This window comes from Aphis gossypii, chromosome 1, assembly GCF_020184175.1.
Source record: "Aphis gossypii isolate Hap1 chromosome 1, ASM2018417v2, whole genome shotgun sequence".
NCBI lineage: Eukaryota > Metazoa > Arthropoda > Insecta > Hemiptera > Aphididae > Aphis > Aphis gossypii.
The window spans coordinates 19,001,910-19,029,906 of NC_065530.1; the positions used below are offsets into that span (position 1 = coordinate 19,001,910).

General features: G+C 27.5%; 5 protein-coding genes across 6 annotated transcripts in view; 3 read left to right on the plus strand and 2 right to left on the minus strand.

The window, feature by feature from the left end:
* Positions 1–27,997, plus strand: part of LOC114124288 (PXMP2/4 family protein 3) — a 225,254-nt gene that overhangs the window by 102,627 nt on the left and 94,630 nt on the right. The window lies entirely within an intron of this gene.
* LOC114124298 (transcription factor Dp-1-like) lies at positions 640–6,397 on the minus strand. The gene is made up of 7 exons (XM_027987506.2): positions 6,108–6,397; positions 3,899–4,049; positions 2,124–2,333; positions 1,855–2,003; positions 1,690–1,772; positions 1,529–1,612; positions 640–1,461 (listed from the first exon to the last, which is right to left on the minus strand). The coding sequence occupies exons 1-7, from the start codon at positions 6,212–6,214 to the stop codon at positions 1,391–1,393; spliced, it is 855 nt and encodes a 284-aa protein (XP_027843307.1). The 5' UTR covers positions 6,215–6,397; the 3' UTR covers positions 640–1,390.
* LOC114124304 (transcriptional adapter 2-alpha) lies at positions 7,507–11,203 on the plus strand. Its single transcript, XM_027987513.2, has 3 exons — positions 7,507–8,135; positions 9,727–10,028; positions 10,094–11,203. The coding sequence occupies exons 1-3, from the start codon at positions 7,679–7,681 to the stop codon at positions 10,610–10,612; spliced, it is 1,278 nt and encodes a 425-aa protein (XP_027843314.2). The 5' UTR covers positions 7,507–7,678; the 3' UTR covers positions 10,613–11,203.
* LOC114124279 (uncharacterized) lies at positions 11,342–27,404 on the minus strand. The gene is made up of 9 exons (XM_027987471.2): positions 27,135–27,404; positions 26,697–27,046; positions 20,047–20,257; positions 19,607–19,960; positions 19,315–19,469; positions 19,061–19,235; positions 18,277–18,455; positions 18,050–18,205; positions 11,342–12,176 (listed from the first exon to the last, which is right to left on the minus strand). The coding sequence occupies exons 2-9, from the start codon at positions 26,997–26,999 to the stop codon at positions 11,874–11,876; spliced, it is 1,836 nt and encodes a 611-aa protein (XP_027843272.1). The 5' UTR covers positions 27,000–27,046; positions 27,135–27,404; the 3' UTR covers positions 11,342–11,873.
* On the plus strand, positions 13,393–15,566 carry LOC114124280 (serine/threonine-protein phosphatase 4 regulatory subunit 2). Of its 2 annotated transcripts, XM_050210867.1 has the most exons (2): positions 13,393–14,359; positions 14,414–15,566. In XM_050210867.1, the coding sequence occupies exons 1-2, from the start codon at positions 13,891–13,893 to the stop codon at positions 15,307–15,309; spliced, it is 1,365 nt and encodes a 454-aa protein (XP_050066824.1). In that variant the 5' UTR covers positions 13,393–13,890; the 3' UTR covers positions 15,310–15,566. The 2 variants fall into 2 exon arrangements, with proteins under 2 accessions (XP_050066824.1, XP_027843273.2); XM_027987472.2 differs by having other exon boundaries at positions 13,394–15,566.

The following is a 27,997-nucleotide window of genomic DNA, read 5'->3' on the forward strand; positions in this document are numbered from 1 at the left end:
ATTTGCTACTGTGTTATTTTAAATTATAATTTTTTTTTTATCTAAAAAAATGAATTTATAAGATTTCAATAGGCTAGTTTAAATTTTGTTTGTCTGGTGGACTACGAAATATTTTCTTGTGTTAAAATCGTGTTTATGTGTACCATAGTAGATACACATAACACTTTTTGGCAAAGACTCCCGTAGTCCCGCATACCAATAATAGTATATGTAGCTCTAATGGCAATGCACTGAAAAATGACGTAGCAGTTAACCTGCTAAGGGGAAAATGCTTAAAACTATGTCATAATAGTCCTATGTTTATTTGATAGATTCCATTGATTTTTATCTAGACACATACAATAATTTTTTTAGGGTTTCAGATGATCAATTTAAATAATTAATACATTATTTAGATATGATAATATTAATTTAGCAGTAAGTCTTAAAGAAATGGGGAAAAAAATAAATATCTTTATGAAAATAAAGGTTGCCTCAATACTGCTGTCTGCTACTAATACTAATCTATAGATATTGAATTATCGTAGATCTTAAAAATTGACAAAATAAATTTTGTATACTATTTAATTTTATTATCAATTTTTAAATATAAACAAAAGGAATAATATAAAAAGAATACTAAATTTATACAACATGAAATTAAATGTATTACATATTATATTTCAGTGTTTGTATAAATATACATGATACATGTAATGTGTTAACTTAATACTTTCTTTAAAGACACAGTGGTATTATCGATACAAAGCATGGTAAATTCAGGCGTGATAAATGAGTACATCAAAATAATCAACAAAAATACTTGTATACCATAACATTATACAGTCCTTGTTATGGCACAAATACTCTATCTCTCATTCTTCCTCTCTCACACAAAGTATAATACAATATTTTATTTTATACTTAAAGATTTGTACATTTAAGTATTATAAATTATAATTAATATTCTAAATATACAAATTTCTTTCATCCACATTAATGGAGATGTTAAATATTTTAATTATTATAATTAAATATTCTAAATATACAAATTTCTTTCATCTACATTAATGTAGATGTAAGTGTTTTATATCATGTCATCAATTTGATATTGTTTGATAACAAATAATAACCGTATAACAATATTTTTAATTTCATAACCCTAATCAATAGACAAATAATTACAAGAATTGTACAGAGAGAAAATTACCCGTCATACTATATATCATTATTGGTAAAAATAAAAATATATATAGACTGTACCAATAACACCAAAATTATTCATGCATCAACAAGCAATGTGACCTAACTTACATTAATCATAACTTAAGATAATATTTTGTAAAAATAGAGTGATTTTTAATTTAATTTCTGATAATTAGGCATTGATCAATGCAAAAGTCACCTCACTTTAGCTAGATTTGAACTTTTTTTTTGGCTGTTCTTCTACTACATCTAAAGCTGATGATTCAACTGCTATTCCTAAAACATTCAATTATAATCAAAATAATAGATTTAAATAAACAAATTTCAATTTGTATATGCATACGTGATAAAAATTCATGTAATTTCTTTGGTACACATGTTTTTGCTTGTTCTAATTGTTCTGCAGTACTTGTGCCCGTATTGAGACCTATTTAAATAAATAAATATATGTATATGTTAACAATGTTCATGATTTGGTCATATTAAAAATATTTTACAATATACCTAATGAAAGGTTCATGCTTTTTAATAAATCCATATCTTCTACAATTTCATAACTGTTACTAAATCCAAATAAATATTCCTTTCTGAAAATCAAAAAAAAAATAAAAACATTAAAAGTTTATGAATATTATTGGTGGTTAAAATTGTATTTATAAAATGTCTAACTTGTCTTGAGAAATACTGCAATCAATTACAGTCCCTGGGTCAGCTTTAATGGCAATAAATGGCAAACTAAGAACTGACGCAGAAGACGGTCTTCCATGTATCTGTTCATACTTTTTATTTTTTTCGACAAGTTGTTTAAATGTAACTTGCTGTCAACATAAATAAATAAAATTTTATATTATAATAAAATATATTATGTAAGCATAAAAAATATTAAATATATACAATGATATTGACTGAAGATGTTATTTAATTACAACAGTACATACTTGAACAATTAATTCATGCAAAAATGCTTGTTTTTCATTGAGCCGTGTCATTAAATCCTCTCGTTCTTGAGTTAATGTTGTAGACTCCTGATACGAAGTCACTGGTAATCCTATCCATTTGATTTCTTTTTTTTCTTTTGATATAATATTCATGGCCATTAACACATTTAAAGCATCATAAACTCGTCTTCTCACATTTTTTTGATCATACTAGTAAATAAAAATTATAAATAATATGAGATTTAAAATATTGTATAATAAAACCTATCAAATTAATAGTTATATTTAAGAGGATAAAACACCCACATATGTTATTATCTATATCTTACAAAAGTACAACATAGAAAATTTTACATTCACAATGATCTATTTTACTCTATTCTTTTTAGAATTAGGATGAATTGAACTATTATAAAATTTAAAGATAAGACTATTAATGGTACCTTAAAGGTTTTTATTGGAATTTTAATAACAGTTATGTGCTAAATAAAATTTTAAAACAATCATAATTGTCAGGTAAAATGGGATGTTTTAAAAGAAAAATTTGATATGTTGTTGTTTGTAAGATGGAGACAATACTTACAAGTATGGCATACTTTTAAGTATACAATAATATAGCATAATATCATTGTATTTTATCAATAATTTGTAAGGTAATTTTTTATTAAATTTTCTTTAGTTTACAATTATGCTTATAATAAAGTGTTAATTTTACTCGTTAAAAAATGTATTAACAACACTTTTTTAATTATTTACATGCAATGTTGGCCTGGCACGCCAAAGGTCCATGAATCAGTTTTTTAAGGGGCCCCCAAAAAATGTACATGACATACTATTGAAACAATACCTTAAGATACTTCTATAATTAATATACTTTACATTTTTAGCAATATGATGTATCATAATAAAAAATGTATATTATAATCACTAATCAACTGTCTTAATATAATTTAGTGTAAATACATAATAATTAATAATCATGAGTTAACTTAAATATAAAAGCAATTATTAAGGATAATTTGATAAAGGACAATTTGATAAAGTTATTATTAAATAATTATTTTTGAAACATTAAGAATTCTCTGTTCTTTTTCTTCATTTTTTTAAGAGAAGGATAAAATCTAACACAACTTGCAACTGCACAATTAAATCAAAAAAAAACCTTCTCTAACTTATTACTTACAATTGTACTATTATACACTAATCATACAATTGGACAGGGGTCACCAATAAATCACAGCCCGCCCCCCCCCCCCCCCATAGGACGGTAAATATACGAATAAATAGATATCTAAAATTTAAAGATTAAAAATTATATGTTTTAATAAGCTTTGACCCATTAAGAGGATTTGATATTTTTTGTGGACCTTGAATAAAAAAGTTTGGAGACCCCCTGCTATAGGTAATGGGCAAGCATCTGATATTGATTCAATTTTTAATTTCTCGAGTCCCGAAAGAAAAAATGCTCCTAAAAATTACTGCTGAATACTTTATATAAATTTATATAATAACAAAATAAAATTAATGCTTAATAACAAAATTTACAATACTTAAAAAAATAAAAATAAACCAAGACCTCTCGGCCAAATTGACACTGTTTGCATGTTATTTTGAATTGTGAAAACATAGATATATTTATCAGATATGTTAATCAAGATTAAATTCTTCAAAAGAACATTTAATGAATAAATCAAATTTTAAATATTTATACAATATACTATTTAATATTTTATACACATAATTTTAAAATTAACAGATAAAATTTTGAAACTTACTTGTTCAGCATTACTACCCTCTGGATATTCAGCAACAAGTTCATCTGCTACTTCATTATAAGTAGTAACCATTTTACTACGTACTTTTTCACATACACGCATGGCAAAATGACGTAAACCTTTTCCTGGTTTTTCATTTCGTCTTCGCTTACTAAAAAAATTAAAATATTGTTTAGTAAAATAAATTTAAATATAAAATTTAACCTTCAATTTAATTTAAAAATTTTATAATAAAATTTAGTCATTAACATTAGTCTTTTTTTTTTTTTATTTAAATAAACTTCAATCTGCACACAATATTGTTTTATATTATTATTTTAAACTAAAGTACTTTTATTAAAGTGAAAAATAAGTTGACTAAAACAGAGAAAAAATTGAGACCTTACTAGTTAGTAATTGATTTATCTGATGAGAAAATAATTTATAAAATTTAAGTAAAAACACGTTAATTTACGAAAATTGTTCAGAATAATTTAAAATGTGAAATAAAATTAAAAAACTCTTAGAAATCGAAATTGTCAAAATATATAGGTAAAAATCTTAATTATTACATAATTTGAACTTACAATTAGCTAAAAATACAATTTTCTAACATAATGGTTTTAAGTTAGAATTTTATTTGTAATAAAAGAGGAAAAATCTTGTATAAGGAGACTTTTTTTTTATTTTTTGGAGAATAAGAGTGTTTGGTATGTTACTATTTTTAAGATTACTTTTTGTGTTTTTATTTAATGTATTTTTATATGGTTATTTTAGTTACTTCAAATCCCAAACTTTTCTAGCAATTATAATAAATAAACCATACATTAAGTACCTATGACTTATAACACACATAGAAAGCTAAAGATATTAAATTTAAATTTATACAGAATTATCTATGAAATATTAATGTCAATAGCCATAAACTATGAAACAAAAATATAGTAGGTGAGTCAAAGGTTTATATATAATATTTATTTCAAAATAAAACTATTAAGAATTTCTAAAAAATAAATTTATACAATAACAATATAAATATTTATTAAATCAACAAGAAATACACATTTTTTAATAAATATTTTTATTTATAGTTAATAAATATAAGGTAATTAAAATTACTTCAAGAATAAATATAATATAAATGTATGTTTATTTACCTATTATATATATGTTTTAAAAATTAACTTGATCAACTAAAAGTATAAAACTTAATTGTTTTAGGAAGTGAATAATTTATAGTTTAATTTGTAAAAGTAAAAATGACTGTAAATAATATATTTTAAAACTTTAGAAAATTTTTCCTCTTATTGTTCAAATTTATTAATATTTTTATAATTTGTTAAGCATAAAATAATATCTGAGATATTATGTAAAGATAAAAATTACTATCACTAGTGAAAATATTAAAGATATATTATAGATAGGAACTTTTGAATGAAAGATAAAATTTGTGATGATTTCTAAAATAACGTAATGACATTCCCACTACTTTAGACAAATAAAATTTGAAAGACTATTAATAATATGTGTCAACATTTAACAAGTTAAAATAAATTTTGATATGTTTTTGATAAACAAACATGATAAACACAAAGGTAAATGCAAAAATGAAACTGTAGGTAGAAAAACTAGAAGACAAAAATGTAAAAACCAGTCGCACTTTAATCATAATTTTTATTATTTGAATTACTTATTTCAATAATTCTAAGTAAAAAAATACTGAATCAAACCAATAGGATTTTCGAACAAGCTTCTGTTTTAAATATTTAAACTATAAGATCAAGTGTCTAAGTCAGAGTTGGTATAGCTCATGATCGGAACTCCCCCCCCCCCCCACATTAATCTTCAAAGGCATAATTCTATAAATTATCAGGCCCTGGTACAAATAAGAAAAAGAAAAATTCCTGATAACTTATTGTTTTTGAATATGAAAGTGTACAATATGTGGGCGTACAATATGTTGTCCATTACACGGGACATGATGTGAACCTCATAGAATTCAAACATAGGCAAGATCTATTGCTGAATTCTAACCCACTAAGATTCTCGACTAGGGTAGTAGTGTAAAACACGAATCGTTAGACTCTAAAAATCGGTTTCTAAGTGATCACCATCTCTTGGTTCCATAAGGACGCGTGACTATAGGACCACATTTGTGCGCGATCTGAGACTTTTCTTAACCGATCTAGTCCGAGACTCATCAAGTGGACGAGCTGGAAAATAAACTTACTATGCTGGTATAGGGGCCATGTTGACGACAGGCACTGCTTGACTGGTGGTTTCGTTCTCTTGTTTGACGACCACGTACGAGGAAGAAGTAGAGGACGACGAAGACATAACGCACCACCGCCCGGCGGCCTTTGAAGCGGCACAGTGAGAACACGGGTGGCGCGAACGAGCTTGGAGGTGAAGGACGAAATGTCTAATGAACACTTAAGACGAGACGGGTATTATTGTTAGGTATAGAATAATAGTAACACCACAAAAATGTCGACGGGACGACGCACGTTATCAAGCTGCTCGCTTGGCATTCAAGTGATAACGAATGTTTGGCGGCGTTAGCGAACGGGCGGGAAAAATCCTGTGGGCGTCCCGGGAGGAGAAAAATATCCCCTCGACAAAAAAAATATGAAGAAAATAAATTTAAAAAACTCCCTTAAGTATGATTGATTTTTGAGGTGGTGAGAAAATTTCCCCCTCTCAGATCAATGACCGAATTTTACGAGAAAATCGCGAGCACTCCAACAGCTCACTTTCACCTATATTTGTAATACAATATTAGGCTATTATATGTTACCCACATCTTAATTTGTATAGTATTTTCAAACATGCGATATCCTACAAGTTTTTAAGTAATATTTTATTGTGTTCGAGTGATGATGTTCTGGTAATCATTTTCTGTGGTCGTTCTTTTTATTCAGAAAAACTCGTAAGATGCAGTTCCAAATCCGAACTACGCCAATATCGTTTTGTTTATTATTTGCCAGAACGCAAACGAATAATACAAAACTTGGACTTAACAAGTCAAAATACAATGTATACTCATCATTAAATATGGATAACTTTTGCATTCAAAATAACCACGAGCGATGTATATATATAGGTACATAATATGTTATATCTAATAAATAAAACAATTTACAGCGATCTTTGGTAGTAATGTAAAATAATTATTATACTGCGGTTAGTTACCAATAGTTTTATTGCTTTTTACCGCTTAAATAATACTTAGGATTACCTTACAACATAAAAATAAAATATTGGAGTTTCTATCTCCATAAGGAACTACGGTTTTGTGTAAAAAGACAAGAAAATTCGAGTTGTTTCGTCAATAATACCACTGTGATTAATTAAAATTGTAATATTTCACGATAATTAACTTGAAAGTTCAAACGAACAAAAAAAAGTTTTTAAATAATAAATAATGATAAAATTTTAATTTCCATATTACCATTGAGTATTTCAGAAAAGCGCGGTAAAATCCACGAGCGCGCATAAACAATTTACCTACTGAAGTATGAATCGATTCGTTAGAATATTATGTTTTTGAGGTTAAGCCCTTATCAAGCAATGTTATCATTATTATCGTTATCTAGTATCATTAAAATATTATCTACCGCACAATTTATTTTCAAACAATATAGCAATAATTATTTTCATTTTTTATAATTTAATATTTATTATTATTCATAATTGTAGTTATTCATCTGTTTGCGAATACTCTAGCTATCAAGATTTACGTTTCTAAATTGCCTGTATCGATGTCGAAATTAATTTTAATCGTTTCGTGGTCACTGTAAAATGTTCACGAAAAAGAGGGAACTATGTTGCAGGTTTTGCTTTACAGACCTTTGGCTTGAGCATACTTTCATCAAGTGCGCAACTCCTGTCTGTGCCGAGTTAAAAATTTGCCTTTGTCTTCAATGTTTTGCAGCTGGCACCGGAGATCATGTTCACAAGAACACAGATCCTTATCAAGTTCTGTGTAATGCCATCGTCGTTGGCGACCACTTGTGGGCAGCTCATGAAGAAATCACATTACTTGATACATTTATGGATACCATGTCATGGGAAAAAGTTGCTAGAAAATTAGGCAGATCGCCCAAGGAATGTGAACTCCATTACTTCGAGAATTATGTGTTTTATCCAAAAATTAAAGGTTTAGAAGATGTGAACAAAAATGCATTTAGAATTGATAGATTTGATAAAGTGAATAAAAATGAGGCGAAATTGAGTAGTGACACCTCAGATTCAGAAGGTATGTATTTATTTTTAAATCAGTAAGTATTATTATTTAATATTATATGACAATTGAAATTAACTTTATAGTTTTTGTTCTTTATTTTACCACTTTCCAATACATTTAAGCGCTAAAATGCACTTTTCCGACCCCCTCACGATATTCATTTTTTTTTTTTTAAATGACTTGTTTTTTATGCTTATACGTTGATGTAAATTTTTTATCGGAAACTATTATTTTAGAAGTTATAGCATTTCAAAGTGTGCAGTTAAATGACAAATATTACGCATTACATGCGGTGTGCCGTATGCTTATCATTATCATATAACACAACTGTCAACAGCGCGCTTGTAAATAAAAATATTATGAATCAAGTCATTAAGATAAAAATATATACTAATTTATACAAATTATAAATTAAACAAATTTATATCTCATAATCATCATCTCCACTGAGTGACTCATTTTCACCTTTTAACTCAATAACCTACTCGATTTCGCCGGTGAACAGAAAAAATGTCTCGGGAAAAAAAGTACAAATTGGAATATTTTAAATAAAACATGTACTGATATACTGAATCACTCTGTATGTTATGTTATGAATTATGATACAAACGTTATAAAAATTAATTGTTATAAAAAAAGTACAAATTAAAATATTTTAAATAGAACTTAACGATTTTTTAAAAGCTATAGCTCAAAATATTAAGTTAAAGCGATAATAATTTTTGTTTTTTACTTTTTTATTATAATTTTTTTTTTTTGTAACGTTTATATCATAATTCATAACATATCATACAGAGTGAATAGGACGATTAGGTATGTGTTTTATTTAAAATATTTCAATTTGTATTTTTTTTCCCCAAGACTTTCTTTCCTGGAGACTATCCCACGAATTTAATTTAATAAGTATATTTTAATTCGTGCTTTACCCTACCATCGATTTTCTCTATCAGCTATCTAACCCACATATATAGATATTATTACCTATCTATATCTGTGATCTAATCATTCTAAATCTATTGGATTATTTATAATTTTATCGGTAATTCCGAGGCCTACCCAAAGTGGTTTTACACAACAAATTGAGGGATATTTTTGATTTTAATTTTTAATGTCTGAGCAAGCACTGACCACTTTGACACTAAATGTACAATATTTTTGAAAACCAAAGTCCACTTTAGGTGATTTTACCAGGTCAAGGGATATTTTCAATATTTTTGTCCGAGCGCAACGCAGTGAGCAAGTGGCTACGCAGACATCACTTTTTCGGAATAGTTACGTCGATGAAAAATGTAGCATAATCACTAATTAGTATTCACTATTCAGTAAGGTTATAAATGTAAGAGTTTAAAATTTAAACTGAAAACTTAGATTACCTATAATTTCAAAACTAAGTTCGTGCCCCAAATTCTGATTTCACCGACATTTTTTAACCCGAAAAAATACTACTACTTTACTAGTTAAAACACTTAAAATCACAAACAAGTTTTAAAAAAAAAAATTGAAAATCGTGAGAGGGATGGTAAAATGCATTTGTCCCATTGAAGTGCTGATTTTGTCATGAATTATTGGATATTTCCATATAAACTTAAATTTTATTTTTTAGAATCTTATCATCAATATGAATTAGCTATTCGTTTAGCCGGATATCAACCAGCACGCGGATCATTTGAAGAAGAATATGATAATCAAGCTGAATGTATTTTACAATTATTAAATGAACCAATATGGATTGATCAGACATCTAAAACCATTTTAGAATCAAATTTATTATTCCAACGGCTAAATACAACCATTTTAGATATTTTTAATGAGAGGCTGCAAGAACGACATAGAAGAAAACAAATTATAAAAGACTATGGACTTATTGTATTTAATAAACATCAATTATGGATTAAGTCTATGGAGGTATAGACAATAATATTTCATTTTTTGTTAAATTTTTTTTTTTATGAAATTTAACTTAATTTCAGATTATATTGGGTCCAGAAATGATGCAAAGGTTAATTCGTTATTTACACCTCATAAAACCAATAGCTTTTGATTTCCTGGTCACTAATCTTAAACAAGAACATGAATTATTAGCTAAAATTCATAAGCTTATTGATTATCGTAAAAATGGCTTAACTAAAATGGCTCAAATCAATATTTTTAAAGAATTAAGTACCAAAAGAGAAGAATATTTAAAAATAAGACCACTGGGATCATCAACATCAAGAATTATTGAAAACTCAAAACCTCGTATGAATGTTTGTAATCTTCCAGGTTTCCAAAAACTTGATAATGATGAAAGGGAACTTTGTGCTCAGATTAAAATGTTACCTGAATCATATTTGAAATTTAAGGAATTACTTATTAATGAGTGTGAAAAATCTAAAGGTATAATTTTAAAGACTGCAAGAAGTTTGGTTAAAATTGATGTTAATAAAACAAGAAAAATTTATAACTTATTGATGAGTAAAAGTATAATATGGCAACGTTCCCAAGACTGATTATATTATGTTATTATATTATAAACTAAAAAAAAAATATATATTTTTATATTTAATATATGTATAATATCATTGTTATGTTTGACTATTTGTAATGAAATAAGTATTAAGTATTTGTTTAAATAAATGTTATAATTAAAGTTAATACTAACTTAAGCATTTTATAACTAATTTAATTTTTTTTTTATATATAAAATATGAATGTATAATATTGTATACTTTATTTTTATACACTTACATTTTAAAATAATAACAGACTACTAATACTAAATTTAAACAATATTCATTGTTTTCTAATTTCTTTTTTTGTTAAAAAATTAAATAATTTTATGATCTTATTTTGATTAAATTCATACCTTAACAAACATTTAAACATTAAAATCAAATATTTGTTTCACTATTTCTAAATTATTTTATTATAGTTACAACAATTAAAATTAACTTCTCCATATATTAGTTAACAACGAGAACATATAATACTTTGGTGCTGCCGACTTCCAAAACAGTTATCTAATGCTTTTGTATACAAATAATATAAAAAAATTATTTTATTATATGTACAAATAAGTCAAATTTCCATTTATATTTTTTATTTACCTGACCCCTGAGCTAGGTAGTTGTTGCACATTTTAAGATTGGGATAAATAGATTCTTGTGTAGAAGATTGTCGGTATATAGTAATTACTATAAGATTCTTATAATCAACTTTATAAAATAAATCTTACTTCCTTCAACAACACATTTTGGCTTTTATTATACAAAGTTACATTTAAAATTTATTTTACATTTTTTTTTGTATATTACTTAACATAAAATACAATTACAGCAATCAATATTCAACAATCAAAAGTTAATAAATATTACCACATATCAATACGAAATATTTTTCTGAACAATTAATAAAATAACAGATATAACCAAAAAAAAAAAAAAATAATAAATAAATATATATGTATATATAATGTGCTAAATAATAAAATTAACAAACTATATTCTATTTTTAAAGTAATTTAGGGATTAATGGCTCATAAACCATCAGATAATAACCAGTAGTTGAAAACAAAATTAGCTAAATATTTAATTGTTGGATAATTTTGAACATGTTATATATTATTAGATATCAAAAATATACTCTAATTTGCTGATTAGGTATAATATATATTATATATGTATATCAGTTCCGACATATATAAAAATTACATTGCAAACACCAGTAATAAATATATAATTTAAAAAAAATGTTATGTTATACCATTTAAGTTCAGTTCTGTGGTTGTTCGCTTGGATTGTTGCCAAACACTTTAAGTTCATTTCTTAATACTTTGCCTGATGGATTACGTGGAATCATGTCCAAAAACTTTACACCTCCAGCCAATTTTTTGTATGCTACTACATTCTTCTCAACATGGCTTAAAATAGTTTTTTCGTCAATATCCATACCTGGTCGTTTTACAACAAAAGCTCTAGGTATTTCTCCTGACAACACATCTGGTATACCTACTACAGCCACATCAGCGACACCTTTTAATTGCGAAATCAAATTTTCCAGTTCAGTTGGAGATACCTTAATAAAAAAACAAAGAAATGTGTTATTTCAATTTGAACTATTAACAGGTATAAAATAATCAAATAATTTTATTTAGAATTACAAAATAGCAAAATAGGTATTTATTATTATAAATATTACATAACAAACATAATTCCGTAATATTTACCATATACCTATGGGGATATCTAATTAATTTATTGTTAAGTTTACAATAAGCCCCAAAATTAGATTTATTTTGAAAAAATTGTGTACCTACTTGAGATTTAAATGTTTTATCAATTAGGGTAAAATTAGAAGGAATAGATGGATATTATGCTAAATATATTTTTTTTAAAACAAGTAGTTCAAAATAACCCCCCTCACAAAATTCATTCTCTGACTTAGGTAGGTAATATCAATAGGTAAGTACCTTGTATACAACTTATACAGTATACATATATACGTCATATCATGTACTATGTAGGTTTATCGGTTTGAGATTAGCCAATAGGCGTTAGACTTACACAAATATTTTAAATAATAGACCATTTTCTAAACAATTAAAATTGATTCCCTTTCGTAAACCTATCCATTCTTTATAGGTATTAACAAAAGGAATTATTTACATAGCACGGTGACGTGATATGAATACGAAATCTTGTACCTATTGAACATTTTAATACCTGCAGATGGTGTCCTGCTTATATATTTTAAGAGAAACCCCAAAGGCCAAAAATACGTATTATTATTTGTCATGAAAATTTGAATTTTTTATGATTATTATATGTCACAATATAGGTACTATAGGTACCTAATATTTACTAGGTATTTATTTAATATTTTAATGTATCAACCGTTGTCATTATACATAAATATTATATTACTATTAGAGATTGAGTATATTTTGCAAATCCTTTAAGTTCAAAAAAATTATTAAAGCATAAAATTTAGAAGGCGGCATGATGTATATTTGTATATTATATTTGAATATTCAAAATTATAACTTATAAATTGCAAAAAAAAATTTTCTAACAGAAATTCAAATTCAAATTCTAACGGCGCGCGAAGAATATTTTTTGCACTATGTACTCGACACACTGACTGAGCAACTACATAATTATAATTCAATGGTTAAATTACACTGGTATATTTTCAACTTAATTCTGCGCATGTTTGTTACGTGTTTACGTCATACTGTCTTGTCCGCGGTAAAATGCTGACCGGCTTACGTCATTATTCAGTAATAAAATATTTGCGCCGATTGTACGATATTTCGTTCAAATCGAGATCGTACCAGTGTACATTTACCATTTGGCATTTTAGCCGTGGCTATTGTTGTTTTTTTTTTTATCGAGAAATCATAGTTTGCCGCCGTTGAGTTAACACTCGGCTCGGCACTGTTCCATGACGCGAGCGCATGCGCACTACGACAGTTGTGTAGTTTCCTTATCTGTTTTCGTTTCGACTTCCGAGCATTTCAGACATTTCTACAGTACCAGCGCACGGCGACTGATTTGTTTACGGTTTTTGTTATTACATTTACAACCGCATTAATAACATTTAGATAATATACATTATTGATTTATTATTATTATTGTTTGACGTTCGCTTTGTGTTTCGAGTTTTGGTGTGGTTTGTCAACGAACGACCGGACCTAGGTGGAACGTAAAGAAAACGCAAAAGACGACGGACACACACAAGTTGGTTCCGTACGCTTAATGTTACTACCGTCCAGTGTCCGCACTTTGCAATGATTGAGAACGCGGAACTGGTCATGCAAATGCTGGAGATGTACCAGATGTACAAGCAACAGGTTCCTGTGGAACTGGAAGAGTACTTAAGGTACGTCGCTAAGACCGGCAACACACTATTTCAGTGGACGCTGGTTAAGCCGTTCATCCGTGAAAAGATAATGAACGTCATTGCCGAGTTTGCAGAACAGTCTTCATTGTCTGAAATACCGCCATACCCAAATGTCGACCCGTTCAACTACGAAGCCATGAAAACTATGTTGTTGGAGCGTTTTGACACTTTTAATGGTCCTCCGTTCACTATACAGAGGCTTTGTGAGCTATTGTCTTGCCCAAGAAAGGAGTACAACCGTGTTGACAAATTCATGCGCGCCGTAGAAAAGAACATATTGGTCGTCAGTACTTGCGAGTTGAGACCTAAGCGAGAAGAGCCCATTGTCAATGGTGTCCCAGACCGATGGGAAAATGGTAAAGAGTCTGATATAAATATGGACTTAGTTGATAAAAATAATGTTATTGCAGATGTAAGTGTCCTAAATGGTAATGATACAGTTGAAAGTCTTCTGAACGAACTAGAATCTATGAAAACACCTGAAACCAAACTGGATGAATCAAAAACAGAACATAAAGAACATCTTGTAGCACAAGTTACTGATGAAGTTGAATCTAATATTACACTTGAAGAATCCAAACAAGATACTCCAATATTAATCACCCAAGATACACCTCAGACACTGATTACAGATTCTATAGAAGTTGTAGAACCAGTTGATATTGATGTCTCACCAAAAGAGCTAAGCTCTGAAATCTGTGAAGTTCAACCTATTGAAGAAAAAGAACAAATTGTAAAAGATCCAGTTGATGAGCTCAAGGATTTATCTCATGATATAGAGCCTGAAACTGTCAAGCCGAAAACTGAAGAGCCAATTATTGAAAGTAATAAATTGGATCATTTGGAATTAATACCAACAGATGTAGATCGAGTTGAAGGTTCAATTATTCATCAAACCCCAGATTCTGATAGTAAAGTAGAATTAGAATTAGAAGTTTCACAACCAGCAGTTGTGTTGGGAAAATCAGACGAAGATCCTGAATGTATGGATGTACAGGTCGAAAACATATCCAAAAGTATGGAATCAGAAGTGTTAAGTGTTAATGTACAAGACGAATGTAAAAAACCTACAGAAATTCAAAATGATAAACAACAAGTTGATGAATCTACTGTTGATGCACCTACTGTAGACCCAATTTCTACAGATATGGAGGTAGAACTAGAGAAGACAGAAAATGACATTATCCTTGACGTCATACCACAAGAAAATGTTAAAGAAAATGAAGACACCCCATCAACAGAGCCTAATACAATTGTTGAAGAACCTCAGATACAGGATGAAAATAAATTGACTGAAAGTGAATAGTCTTAGTAAATATTAGGCTTAAACGAATATAATATACATTGACTGGTTAGGTTAATAATAATGAAATGTTATCAATTAGGTAAAATTTATGTAAAATCTAATGTTTATATGTACCTACGTGATAAATTCAGAATAAGTTATTTCATTTACTGTAAAAAATTATTTGCAAATATTGCTATTTTGATTTAATCAATAATCAATAATATTTTTTCATATATAATTTTAAATGAATAAAAATGTAGTACATTTTGAACCAAGCATTTTTATTTTTATTAAATAAAAATATTTCTACTGATCATTTTTATTAACTCATTAAAAATAATTTATATTTTAACTATTTTTAGTTCAATATATTATTAGTTAATGGGTGTACATATTTTTTCTTGTCTTAATTAAAAAAAAGATATTTATTTCATTTTCATGTTATTTTAATAAGCAATATAATTGCATCAGCAAAAATATTTGTTCAAAATTATACTTCTATGTATTATACTTATTTGAAATACAATTAACTATATATTTTAATGCATTGTGTATCTAGAACACTTCAATTTTAAATGTATTAATTAATGGCTTATATTTTGATAAAAATATTGCATTTATGACTAAATTATTTAATATTGTATTTCATACTCTATACTACTCCTTGTTAAAATTACAGACAATTTTTACTTGGATATTTTGATAACCGTGTATAACTTCTTGTATAAAATAAAATAAATTAGATTTTTATTTATACATAATCAATTATGGTCCCTTTTATGAACAGTAATTAAATATTGTCATGAAATTTGTTTAGATATATTACTGATAAATTATAATTTATAAAACAAACTATTAAAGCATTTTCAATATTTGGTTATGCATTTATTTTTAAATGTGCAAGAAAATCAAATCTATGTTAACACAATTAAACAGTGATATAACATTATTACTACTAATATATTTTTTCTTAGTAATTTTACTTCGATAAATGTTTAATTGTTTTAATTATACTATATAAAAGAAAAGAACCTTAAGAAAAAGTGATACCTTTATTGCCATTTATATATAATAAGCATGCTTATTGGTCAGAAATTGGCAGATCTTAACAATAATTATAATACTTTCTATAATTTTAGTCAATAATTGGTAAGTAAATAAGATCAATAAAATGTATTGATATTAAATTGAAAAATGATTACAAACATGATAATTGCCTCATGTTATAAATTTATTTTAAATTGTAATACATAAATGTATTGTTTAATTATTCTGCTATCATTAATTCAAACATGCCTTGACCTTAATTATTTTTCTCCTAAAATAACTAAGTATTTATGCAATACATGGCCAAAACGAATTATCTTAAAGGTTAATTTTTAATTAAATTTACTAGAGCTATAAGACAGTTGAAAGAAATAAAATATGTTTCTTTAAGTTATTAATTGAGCACCATTGTACAGGCACCCTTAAATCTGTACAACATTTAAATTATAAAAAAGAAGTATAAAAGATATATTAAGTACTAAGTTATAATTTATAAGAATAATATTTTGTATCATAAAATAAAACAGTTATTACCAAGTACACTACATAATAGGTACCTAGCTATGAATTCTTCATTAAAAGAAAATGGTATTCCCATTGATATTAGGTACCTACATGTTCATTATCTTAATTTGGTCGTTAGTATTTATTTAATATGATTTTAATTATTCTTTATAAGTAATTAAGTAATTTAGAATATAAAATATTATTATTCATTTAATTATTATCAGAAATAGGTAGTTGATGAGTTACAACTTATAACTTTTAATATAAATTATTTTAATCCAATTTATTTACCTAAATGGCTAAATGTTTATACTAATAGTCTGAATACTAATAATATGATCAAATTTTAAAAATATAACTAATATATCACAATATACATAATGTAGTCAGTACATTAAAAGAGTTTTAAGAAATATTTAATTATTTTTAATAACCTTGTAAACATTAACAGTAAAAACTGTTTAACTATCAAATACCTATAGTTATAAGTAGGTACCTACCTAACTAATGTCAAGTACTAAAGTGAAGTACAAGAAAACTGTATTATTTTAATATAATTTTAATAAGGAATGTAATATGTCTACACTCTACATTATAACTATTTCCACGAATTAAAATGAATATAAAACATTATAAAAATAGAAAACAAGATAGATACTTTTTGTTCATAAATCATAATAGAACTGATACTTTTTTTAAAAACAATTCTTCAATTACGTCTAATTTTTAATTTGAAATGTCTTATTTAAAAAAATTGTGGAAGTATTTTCGATAATTTAAGAATACTGTAAGACAGTACACACTTTCAAATTTTCTTGATTTAGATAAATACTTATAATTATAATTCTATTACAGTTGATGATTGTATTTTTCCTACTGTTCCAGAAAGTTATGATAAACCCATACAAAAAAAAAAAACACATTGTAATCTCAATACGAATCTAAAATCTCAATATCCAAATCCAAGTCCGAGTAGTTCTCAATAAAATATAAAAATTTACCTTAGTAATAACTATAACCCTTAAAAATATATTGTTTAAAATCACTCTAAAAGCTGTTAATTGAATAAATAATTTAAAGCTAATAAGTTTCTACCAAATTTTGAAATGCGGTATATGATAAACTTACTGTATGAGTAATAAATGAGTTTCAAAATATCAAAATTAAAATATATCAATTTTAAGTGTGTATAATAATTACTTACTTGATTCCCTTTAACTTTTATTAATTCTTTTGTCCTGTCTACAATAAAAAAATATTCATCCTCGTCATAATAAGCAACATCACCAGTATGTAACCAACCATCTTCGTCTACAGTTTCTTTAGTTGCTTTTTCATTATTAAGGTATCCAGCCATGACCTAAAACAAAATTAATTTAGGAATCTATTAGTTTCATTATTTTAACTCATGTATAATTAAATTAAATTTACCTGAGGTCCTTTAATCAATAGTTCTCCAGATTTATGTGGTCCCAAGTCACAGCCATCAGTCAAACTTACCACCCTAGCTTGAGTACTTAGTACAAGTTGTCCTGTACTACCAGTTTTATTTTCAGGCAATATAACTCTTGTGTATAATGATACGGGAGATGACTCGGTCATTCCATAACCTGAAAATTTTAGTTTGAAATAAAGTACGTAGATTTTGAGGTCTGATCCTCTACCAACACCCTGCGTTAGCAGGGGCTGCGAGTTTAATTTTTCTAAGTATAGGGCCCAACACTATCAACCCAAAAATTAAGGATATCTTAATGATTTTATTATTTTGTTTGATATTACTTATTATTATTATATTAAATTATTAAGTAGGTATATTGTAATAATTTATATTGATTTCAATACATTTCTGACTGTATTAGGCCAACTTGATAGTTCTGAATGAGGGCATTAGATATCTTTCATCTTTATTAATTGTTAATTTTGTTTGGTATATAAATATCATAAAATAATAACTCATGACAACAAACAGCAAATATTATTATAAAAGTGTTTAAATAATAAAACAAGAACTATAAAACGTAATGTGTGTGATAATGTATTCAAATCACCCTACCCTAACCCTTTCTTCAAAATCACTATTATGTTGAAGACCAAATCATGAAACACCACATGCTATGTATAGTGAATATTACTTCTATAATATTGAAAATATAGAAACTTGTTGTCTTTATTTGATATAATTATAATTAGTATTGGTAACAAAAATAAAACTAACCTTGTCTAATTCTAATGTCTTTTTGAGCTTTAAGTAAAAAGTTATCGATTAAACCTTTCGATGCTGGAGCAGCACCACATGTGATTTCTTTAATTGAACTTAAGTGTTCTGGTTTTACTGATGGATGAGAAGCTAGGAACAACAGTAATGAAGGCACCACAAACAGAAAAGTCGGCTAAATAATAATTACCATCATGATATTACAATATATTATATTATTTATTTTAATTTACAAATAACGTAGATTTACGTACTTTATATTTAAGCACACATTCAATGTATGATTCAGGAGTAAACTTTGGTATAGTAATCATATGAAGACCATGAGATAATACTCCATTTAATATTCCATTAAAGCCATAAATATGAAAGAATGGTAAAACACTAAGAACTCTTTCTTGGTAGGTATCTATAAAATAAATTTACTCATGAATATTAACTTAAACATGAATAACTGCTTTAATTATTTACAACTAGTTTAGACAGTTAAGAGTTTCGAATATTGTTATTATAATAATAAATAATAGTTAAATATAGAAAAATTACCAGTTGTTGGCTCATAACTGATGAGGTCTTTGTTTGTACACTGTTCCAAATTTATAGCACAATTTCTGTGGGTTAACATCACACCTTTTGGAAGCCCTGTCGTACCACTAGAATATGGCAATAAAGCTACTTCATCGGGGAACGATTTTGGTAGTTCGTCAGGTGATTGTCCAGAAACTATAGTCTTGAAATCATATACACGAGCTTTTTCGTTCGCAACTTCTTCGCCGCCAAACACTATAGTGCCTACATAATCTTTAAGGCTAGGGGATACTTCTTGAATTACAGGAAGTAATAAAGAGATCGTCATGCAGAGTTTTACACCAGCGTTTTCGAACTGTCGTCTTACCTCCACTAAAACAAAACAATCAATAATGATTAAACACTAGCTAACAATATATTTATGTATGAATATATGATATTTAGATATAATATCTTACTGGCAGTGTAAAGAGGATTGACAAAAGTAACGACTAGTCCCGCTTCGAGGGCTCCATGAATGGCAAAAACGTACTCTGGCAGGTTTGGCAATAATAGCCCAACCACGTCACCTTTTTTTAAACCAAGTTTCGAAATAAGAGTACTTGCGAACAATCTGCAAATCATGCGACCTTCGCCGTATGTGTATGATCTGCCACTACTACCACATGTCTAAAATTATAGGTATTTTAGTTTAATTATAATATTTAAATAGGTATATCGTATATATGAAAAATAAGTTTGGCATACACAATAATAAAATACATAAGTGTATAGAATTAAAAAATGTAACTATGTAAGTATTAATGATAATGGTTAGTTAATATCATAATACGTCAGTTAAATAAACGCATAAATCCCATAACCATAAATTTTACTCATAAATATAAATATTATCGTAATACGATAATTATAATTTAATTAGTAATACTTTTTACTAAACACATTTATAGTGTTTCATCAAATCATTCAAATCATAGAAAAGTAACTAGGTTACAGAAAAAATTATATTTGCAACGACTAATCTTTGTCCTAGCTATTATACACATACGGACTCGATGCATGTTGTATTTTTAAACAAAGAAATACACATTAATATTATGTAGATATGCGAAAAACTTAAAATTAGTCGATATGACCATATTTGCTTTACTTAAATATTGTAAATAATAATACATATTATTATGCAAAAATATACATATTCCTAAAGAGTACTAACTACTTGTAAGTAAAATTTGTAAAGTTATGCATAAAAAATGTAAAGCATATATTATGTCAATGTGAAATAGATTCTGGGCATTTATTACTTATAATTTTAGAAAGTTAGATGTAATTTTTTACAATAACTTCTAGCTTAAATAATTCTTTAAAAAAATCTAAAAACAGAAGTACCTTTACTTAAATTTATTTTTATGAACACTATTCTCAAAGTACAAAATTTATTAAATTATTATTAAAATTAAATAAATATTTATTATACATAATATACAAAATTAATAAATTAATGATGAAAAAAATAAATTGTTTTTTTTTAATAATTAACTTATTAGTAACTTTTTTCTAACTCAGTTAAGTATTAGGAACTAATTTTATTTTAACTATCGAGTTAGAAATCGTCACTATGATTTTCCTAGGCTAGTATGAAATACATTTGTAGTATAGTATGAGTCAAATACTTTCAGGGCAAAATATGCAAATAGGTACCTACCTAAGGTAAGGTTTGAGCCACGTAATAACTCATTAATCATTATTTATTATCATGATATACTATATTAACATTTTATGTCAACGTTTATAGATGTGTTATAGATTTTTAATACGAAATACTAAAATAGTGAAATGTATTATTAATATTTAAATTATTAAAGTATATAGTGTTTCAATAACAAAACATTACTTTTATTCAAGGCGTATTGAAAGTATTCAACACAGATACCTATTATTATTGTTTATCAATACACCTTGCTTTTATCTTAAAAAAAACTTGGACTTTTGACAGGTTTTACTTCGCACATCTAATGATTTACTAACCAGGAAATGATAAACAAAAATCGGCCTATTTCTCAATAAATTTTCGGGGACGATGGTTTGTTAGATAATAAAACACTAACTACCGGGTACTGGGTAGCGTTCAAAAGGCTATAGTCTATACGAGTGTATGTAAAAGTAGATAGCCACCGACTAATAAAAAAACAGTATAGCATAACAACCACCAACAAGGTCGAGGTTTTCTAATATTATCTAACTATGTCAATATACGTGTACCTACATATGTAAAGTATGTGGTCGCCGTTGCCTCTATCGGTAAGGCATTTTGATTACAAGCAATTATTGCAATAATAATTTTAATTTTTAAAACCCGGAAATCGTCATTCGCAATATTTTGGAACGCGTATGACAAGCAATTATATTTTGGTACTATCTATTATTATAAAAAATGTATAGTAAATAATTATTTCATAAATTCGTTAAAGCAATTATGACTGAATTAATTTTGATTGTGAATGTATAAATATAGACATTAAAATATATTATATTATCACGAAAATGTTAAAATTTGTACAGCAATCTATTAAATCTATTAAATTACATTTATTTTGATGTGTTTAATGTTTGAATAACACTTAAATAGTGCTAATGAGTAGGTAAATAATTAATCAAACTAGCATTCAACCATTTGTATTACTCATAAAACGAACATATTGTAAATAAGTGAATTGTTCTCTATTTATGTGTAATTTTTCATAGTTTAGATTATATAAAGTTTTTTGTATTATGATTGACCAATTTAAATATTTATAATGGTATCTATCTATGATGTAAATTCTAAATTATATTGTAATGTGTATGTGTACTGTGCACTGTGTACTTTCAAGTCGCTATAAAACATATGCATGATGTGTACCTATTGGTTATTTGTATCATTATGACATTTTAATAATACAGTACGTCATATTAAATAATCAAATAGAAAAATAATATATTATTTATTAAAATACAAAGTGTATACAATTACTCATTACTTTAAACATATCTATAGTAATAGTATTATTAGAATATTATATAAATTATATATATTAATATACTAAATAAGTATAAGTATTATTAATTAAACATCCTATACATATATGTATTATACATTTTGTGTACCCTACCTCTACTTGAAAATTTAACATTTTAAACATTTTAAATAAATAACATTTTCCAAAAATAATAAAATGCCATAATAAAACACCATGATGGCGTGACATAATTTGTCTTAGTAAATATGTTTTATATAATAATTTCTGCGGATTTATAAAGTATACTACAAATTGGTGAGTAGGTATATAAAAAAAAACCCAATGTAACCCAATTACAAGTGTAACGAAAGTTAATTAGATTAAGAAAATAATAAAATAACAGCCAGTATCGTATATTATACTCTTAAGTACTCTATGGTATAATACAGTATCAGTATACAGTATATTATTATACTAATATACTATATATTATATATAATGTGCTTATCTGAAGTCATTGTCTCTTTAAAAAATAATTTAAAACGTCAACTGTTCGTGCGATAAGTAGATACAACAATTACAGTCGATTATAGGTTGTATCTATAAAAGCTATCAAAGTTGGACTTCATACTATCACTGACATTATTTCATATTATATAAACCAATTACACAATAGTTGAATGATGCGTAGAGAATGAAAATAAAATATATAAGTACTCAAAGTTCAAAATGAGTTCATAACAATAATAATAATCATTGTATTTTATATTATGATGTATCTATTTAATATATTTTATACCATTGAAAGATAAATATTTATCAAGATGTTTATACGAAACGTCAATTTAAAATTAAAAAATTGTCTATTCGTATCGAATTTTGATGGACTTTAATCAATGTCCGTTATAAAGTGGCTAATAATGTTTTAAACAAATAAAATAAAGAATAACACGTACATAAATATGATGTGTATTGTATATTAACGTTGACTTTCCTTAAGCGCCTATTTATATATTTCAAAAACGTAATTACAAATTGTAATATAACAAATTATAGCAACAAGTAAACTAGTATATTAATAACTAGTGTGAAAAATATGTTAATTAGTCTTAGCGTTTGAACGCATCTAGTATTCGATAGAACAATGTTAAACATTTGCGTATTTAATTCTAACCACGTTATTAAGAATCATAGAATCTATGATACAATATAAAATATATACAATATCTGATATTGTGACTGTTATATTGTATGTTATAAATAAACAAAAACATTTAAAGTGCCTATTCAACTTAAAGTAATTTATTTTATAATCTATAATGCATAAAATTAAACACACTTCGTATATTATTATAAGAAATATAATAATAATATTTAGAAATTGAAAACAGCTATCAACTTAAAATTAATTGTTGTATCGAAAGTTACAATAACGAAAGTTAGTATTAGTGGTATTCAATGCATGTTAAAAATTAGAACTAGATACTTACAAGGATTGAGCTTTGGGCCACACAAAATGTTATCTCACTTTTCTAATGTTTAAGTATGAACTATACACATTATTCGATCATTAATAAAATAAAATATTGCAGGTTTGAGATATTTTTTTCACGCCATGTACAATGTATGTAATAAGTTCCTACATATAAAATATAGTATAATGAGGTAAAAAAAAGGGTTAGTTAAATTATTAAAAGTTCTTAGAAGTATTTGCAACTATTGAATAATGAATATAATTATTATTGGAGTAATAATATTTAATTATAAGTAAATTGTGAAACAAATGTGTCAATTATCTAAATTAGAATCTATATTTGCTCGTAATAGTAGAGCATTATTCTACAATAATGTTTTTAACATGATTATAATTCAAATTGATAGTTAAAAAAATACATGATTGTATATTAACTAACATTTAATTTCTTTTGCGTAAATTGAAAATACATCAATTTGTAAAATGTTTGCGCGCAGTAATTCTAGTACGATGTTTTCTAAACCAAAAAAACGCACAGATTAAAAATAGCTATTCTTTGACTCTAAATCAAAAACTCTTTTAGTACATGTGCGTTGGTCGTGTGTATAGTACGAACTACGAAGGTACCTTCTATATGTATAATGTGTATAATACTATAATGTTTTCCAAACATATACTAAGTTTACTCATGCGTATAAATTGTTTTACGCATTAAGTATTTCGAATAGGTATACCTATATATTATCAACTAATATTATATAAGTTACCGTTGTCCATGAATAAATAGTTTTATTACAGTACCAAGCGATGTTTTTTTCCGTGTGATAGTTATATTGCTTGCGTCACGTTATGAATATAAAAAATATGAAATGTCTATATAGTTACCTATAGATAGAGGGTACTGGACGTTAAAATGAGATTTTAAAATCTACTTTCATTGTGATCACCGTGGTCCGAAGTGACTATATCAGATGTGATACATGCCTAACACCAAAACAAATACGGTGGAAATCATGTTTATAAAAAAGAAATCTCACTGTTATATTATATCGCGCGTCGGTCATTACCATAAAGTGGATCTAAAATATTTACAGATTATTTAAATGTATATAGATATATAAATATATTACAGTGCATACGGAATTCAGAACTCGTGTCTTTCCCTAAACGTAGATAATATAAGTATCTCATATGCATAAAATAATATAATTATTTATAGGTATCGATAGTTTCAGACTTTCTTAACACTCTCAACTCATATAGGTATTATACGAATTCCGTTTTGTTACGTTGTTGTTTTATGGTGTAGTGAGCGTGTGCCAGAATGTATATACTTGTTTATTAAATAATTGAGATGAAAATTCAATTATTGTCTATTGATGACGTTGACATTTAGGAAATATATAACCGCACGAGAAACCAGGCTCGAATGTTGGGCAAATAAGTAAACAGATGAACACAAGTCACGACGAAGGTGCTTATTTATGAACCGTTTCTACGCAGAACAGGTCAATAATAATTAATAACAGTAATGTAATCACTAAACAGTATTGAGAGTGAAGTATTAGCTTAGAAAATATAAATAATAAATAAGTGTGTACGAGTAGTTGAATACGTCTATGTACATTACACAAGATAAAATCCAAATTATCTATAGCCCAGGCTATACATAGCGTCGAATCCAATCTCGTATAGACATATTCAATTTAAATAGAACTTTGCAGGAATAACCAGAGCCTAAAAAAATACTACAGGGAAACCAATGACGAGTCATGTGTGATAGGAGAGACGTTATATGCACTTACGATTTGATTTCGTGGTGATCTACAGGTGGCAGCGCCTATATATTTTTTAATATAGTAGATTATTACCACGTTTACATAGGGACATTTAAACGGATCTAAATACATGGATATACTTTACCGATAAATTATTATTTATTTAATTTTAGAGTTATTTCATTCATCAGTAAAATTATAAATTTAAAACAATTTCAACGTCACCGCGGTGTAAACATAGTGCAGTGTACTATATTTACTGATGTGCTCCTAATTGTACGAATAAAAAAAGCAAATCAATATTTATCGTATTTATAAACTAAAATATTGTACAAATAACATACAGTTTAGGTACGTAAAAAAATTAATCTTTTATTAAGATGATGTCATCGCACTGTATTTATCAAGTCCACGCGCGTTATAGATAAAATATATTAATTATTTGTCTTATATTTTCGAGTAAAATCATCGATTACAAAAATATTATAAATTATAAACGATAATATTTTTGAAGGTATGACACAAAGATTTGTCTAAATATTGTTTTAAAGTAATTTAATATGCGTTTAAATTTTCAAAAAAGTTTTATAGTTAAGGATTAAGTCGAATAATAATGAAATACAAAACAGGAATATTAAACCCTCGAAAAAAATTATCTTCTATAACTTTTGCAAGTGATTTATAAGTTAAATCAATAATCGCTAGAAACGACTTTTCGTTAATGCTTTTTATCTATATCGAGCGTAAATTTAAGAAAGATAACAAACATTGCGCTGTTATCCTCTCGAGTGTCAAAAATAGAACCCAAAAAGGCGCACAACGACAGATGGATTAAGGTAGGACAGGCAGGTACTTACAATCATTGGCTTGTCTTCCCACTTGTCCACGTTCCTCCATATGTAATCGGGTAGGGTGAGATCCACGGGGTTGACGGTGCCGAACGGAGACTCCAAGATTATCGGTCCGGTTGACGACGAAGGGGTGGAGCGGGAGGAAGTGGCTCCGAACATGCGTACGGCTGCAGCCGTGCACGGCGCGTGCGACCCGGACGCAGTCCAGGACGGCGACGTGCGACAGTGGTTCGTCGACGCTTTGGAACACTTGTGCAGCGGTCCGTTGAACATGCGCCGGGCGCCGGTCATAACTCTCAGTCGGTCCATGATGTCGTCGGATTTTTATTTGGATATCACGAAAATCTCGTAGTGCTCTGTGAAATCGGTTGGTTATTAAAACGATATATTAGGCATGCGTATTAATTGTCTGCAGGCGATGTGTCCAGTTCGAAACGGACTTACTAATATTATTGGTCGTCGATAACTCTCGTAAAATTATTTCGGATGTTTTATTATAATACGATAATACGTAGTTGGTTGTTATACGCGCGACGACTACGAAATAATATTATAATATTAACGATGTCGCGATGGACGAGGAGCCAACGTCACACGACCGGCGGACGAGAAACTGTACTGAGTGTCTGAACGTACTGTACTGTTGTACGGGGCCAGTGGCTGGCGAATATTATATTATTATTGTCTGCCGTACGTAAACATGCAACACGTTGTCGGCCGCCGCGCATTCACAGGCGTACGACCACCATACGCCATACGGTTTCGGTGGGCGGCAAGTTGCATTTCTACCGCGCACTCGCCGCCCCCGACACCGTTAGCCCGACACAATGATATACAGAGCGGTTGCACTGGCAAACACGTACACCTCTTTACCTACTAATCTAGAACACGTACGATAAACAAAACAACAATAACATTTTGACGTACATAAAATACAGCATACGTGTTGAACACGGTCGGACACGCGCGCTGACAATGATTTCGATTAAAAAAAGTGTTTTTTTTTTCTGACCATACTACCTATACACAATATTATTATTATTTTAATACAATACTCGACTTGTGATAATGTGCATGTAAATTTATTGCACTCGCCGACGTATCCTAGTGTCATAAAAAAAAAAAAAAATGACAATTTTTTTTTTCAACAATTCATGCGTAAGACTAGAGTCGAAAATTGGGTACCTACTGTAGTTACATTTATACTTATTTAATATTATTTTCGCATTTAAATACATCGCGCGTACTGCAGATAGACACATATAGTACAATTTTTTTTTATTTTTGATGAGTGAGTTCGTGCTCAC

What these genes read in the sequence shown, in the direction of transcription:
- LOC114124304 (XM_027987513.2), top strand. Translation starts at nt 7,679, where the DNA reads ATGTTCACGAAAAAGAGGGAACTATGTTGCAGGTTTTGCTTTACAGAC. An exon ending in TGACACCTCAGATTCAGAAG is followed by an intron (nt 8,136 to 9,726) that starts GTATGTATTTAT and finishes TTTATTTTTTAG; the next exon opens with AATCTTATCATCAATATGAA. An exon ending in TATGGATTAAGTCTATGGAG is followed by an intron (nt 10,029 to 10,093) that starts GTATAGACAATA and finishes ACTTAATTTCAG; the next exon opens with ATTATATTGGGTCCAGAAAT.
- LOC114124280 (XM_027987472.2), top strand. Translation starts at nt 13,891, where the DNA reads ATGATTGAGAACGCGGAACTGGTCATGCAAATGCTGGAGATGTACCAG.
- LOC114124279 (XM_027987471.2), bottom strand. Translation starts at nt 26,999, where the DNA reads ATGGACCGACTGAGAGTTATGACCGGCGCCCGGCGCATGTTCAACGGA. An exon ending in AGACATTAGAATTAGACAAG is followed by an intron (nt 18,456 to 19,060) that starts GTTAGTTTTATT and finishes TAAAATTTTCAG; the next exon opens with GTTATGGAATGACCGAGTCA. An exon ending in TAAAAGTTAAAGGGAATCAA is followed by an intron (nt 12,177 to 18,049) that starts GTAAGTAATTAT and finishes TTTTTTATTAAG; the next exon opens with GTATCTCCAACTGAACTGGA.
- LOC114124298 (XM_027987506.2), bottom strand. Translation starts at nt 6,214, where the DNA reads ATGTCTTCGTCGTCCTCTACTTCTTCCTCGTACGTGGTCGTCAAACAA. An exon ending in TGCATGAATTAATTGTTCAA is followed by an intron (nt 2,004 to 2,123) that starts GTATGTACTGTT and finishes TTATGTTGACAG; the next exon opens with CAAGTTACATTTAAACAACT. An exon ending in TGCAGTATTTCTCAAGACAA is followed by an intron (nt 1,773 to 1,854) that starts GTTAGACATTTT and finishes TTTGATTTTCAG; the next exon opens with AAAGGAATATTTATTTGGAT.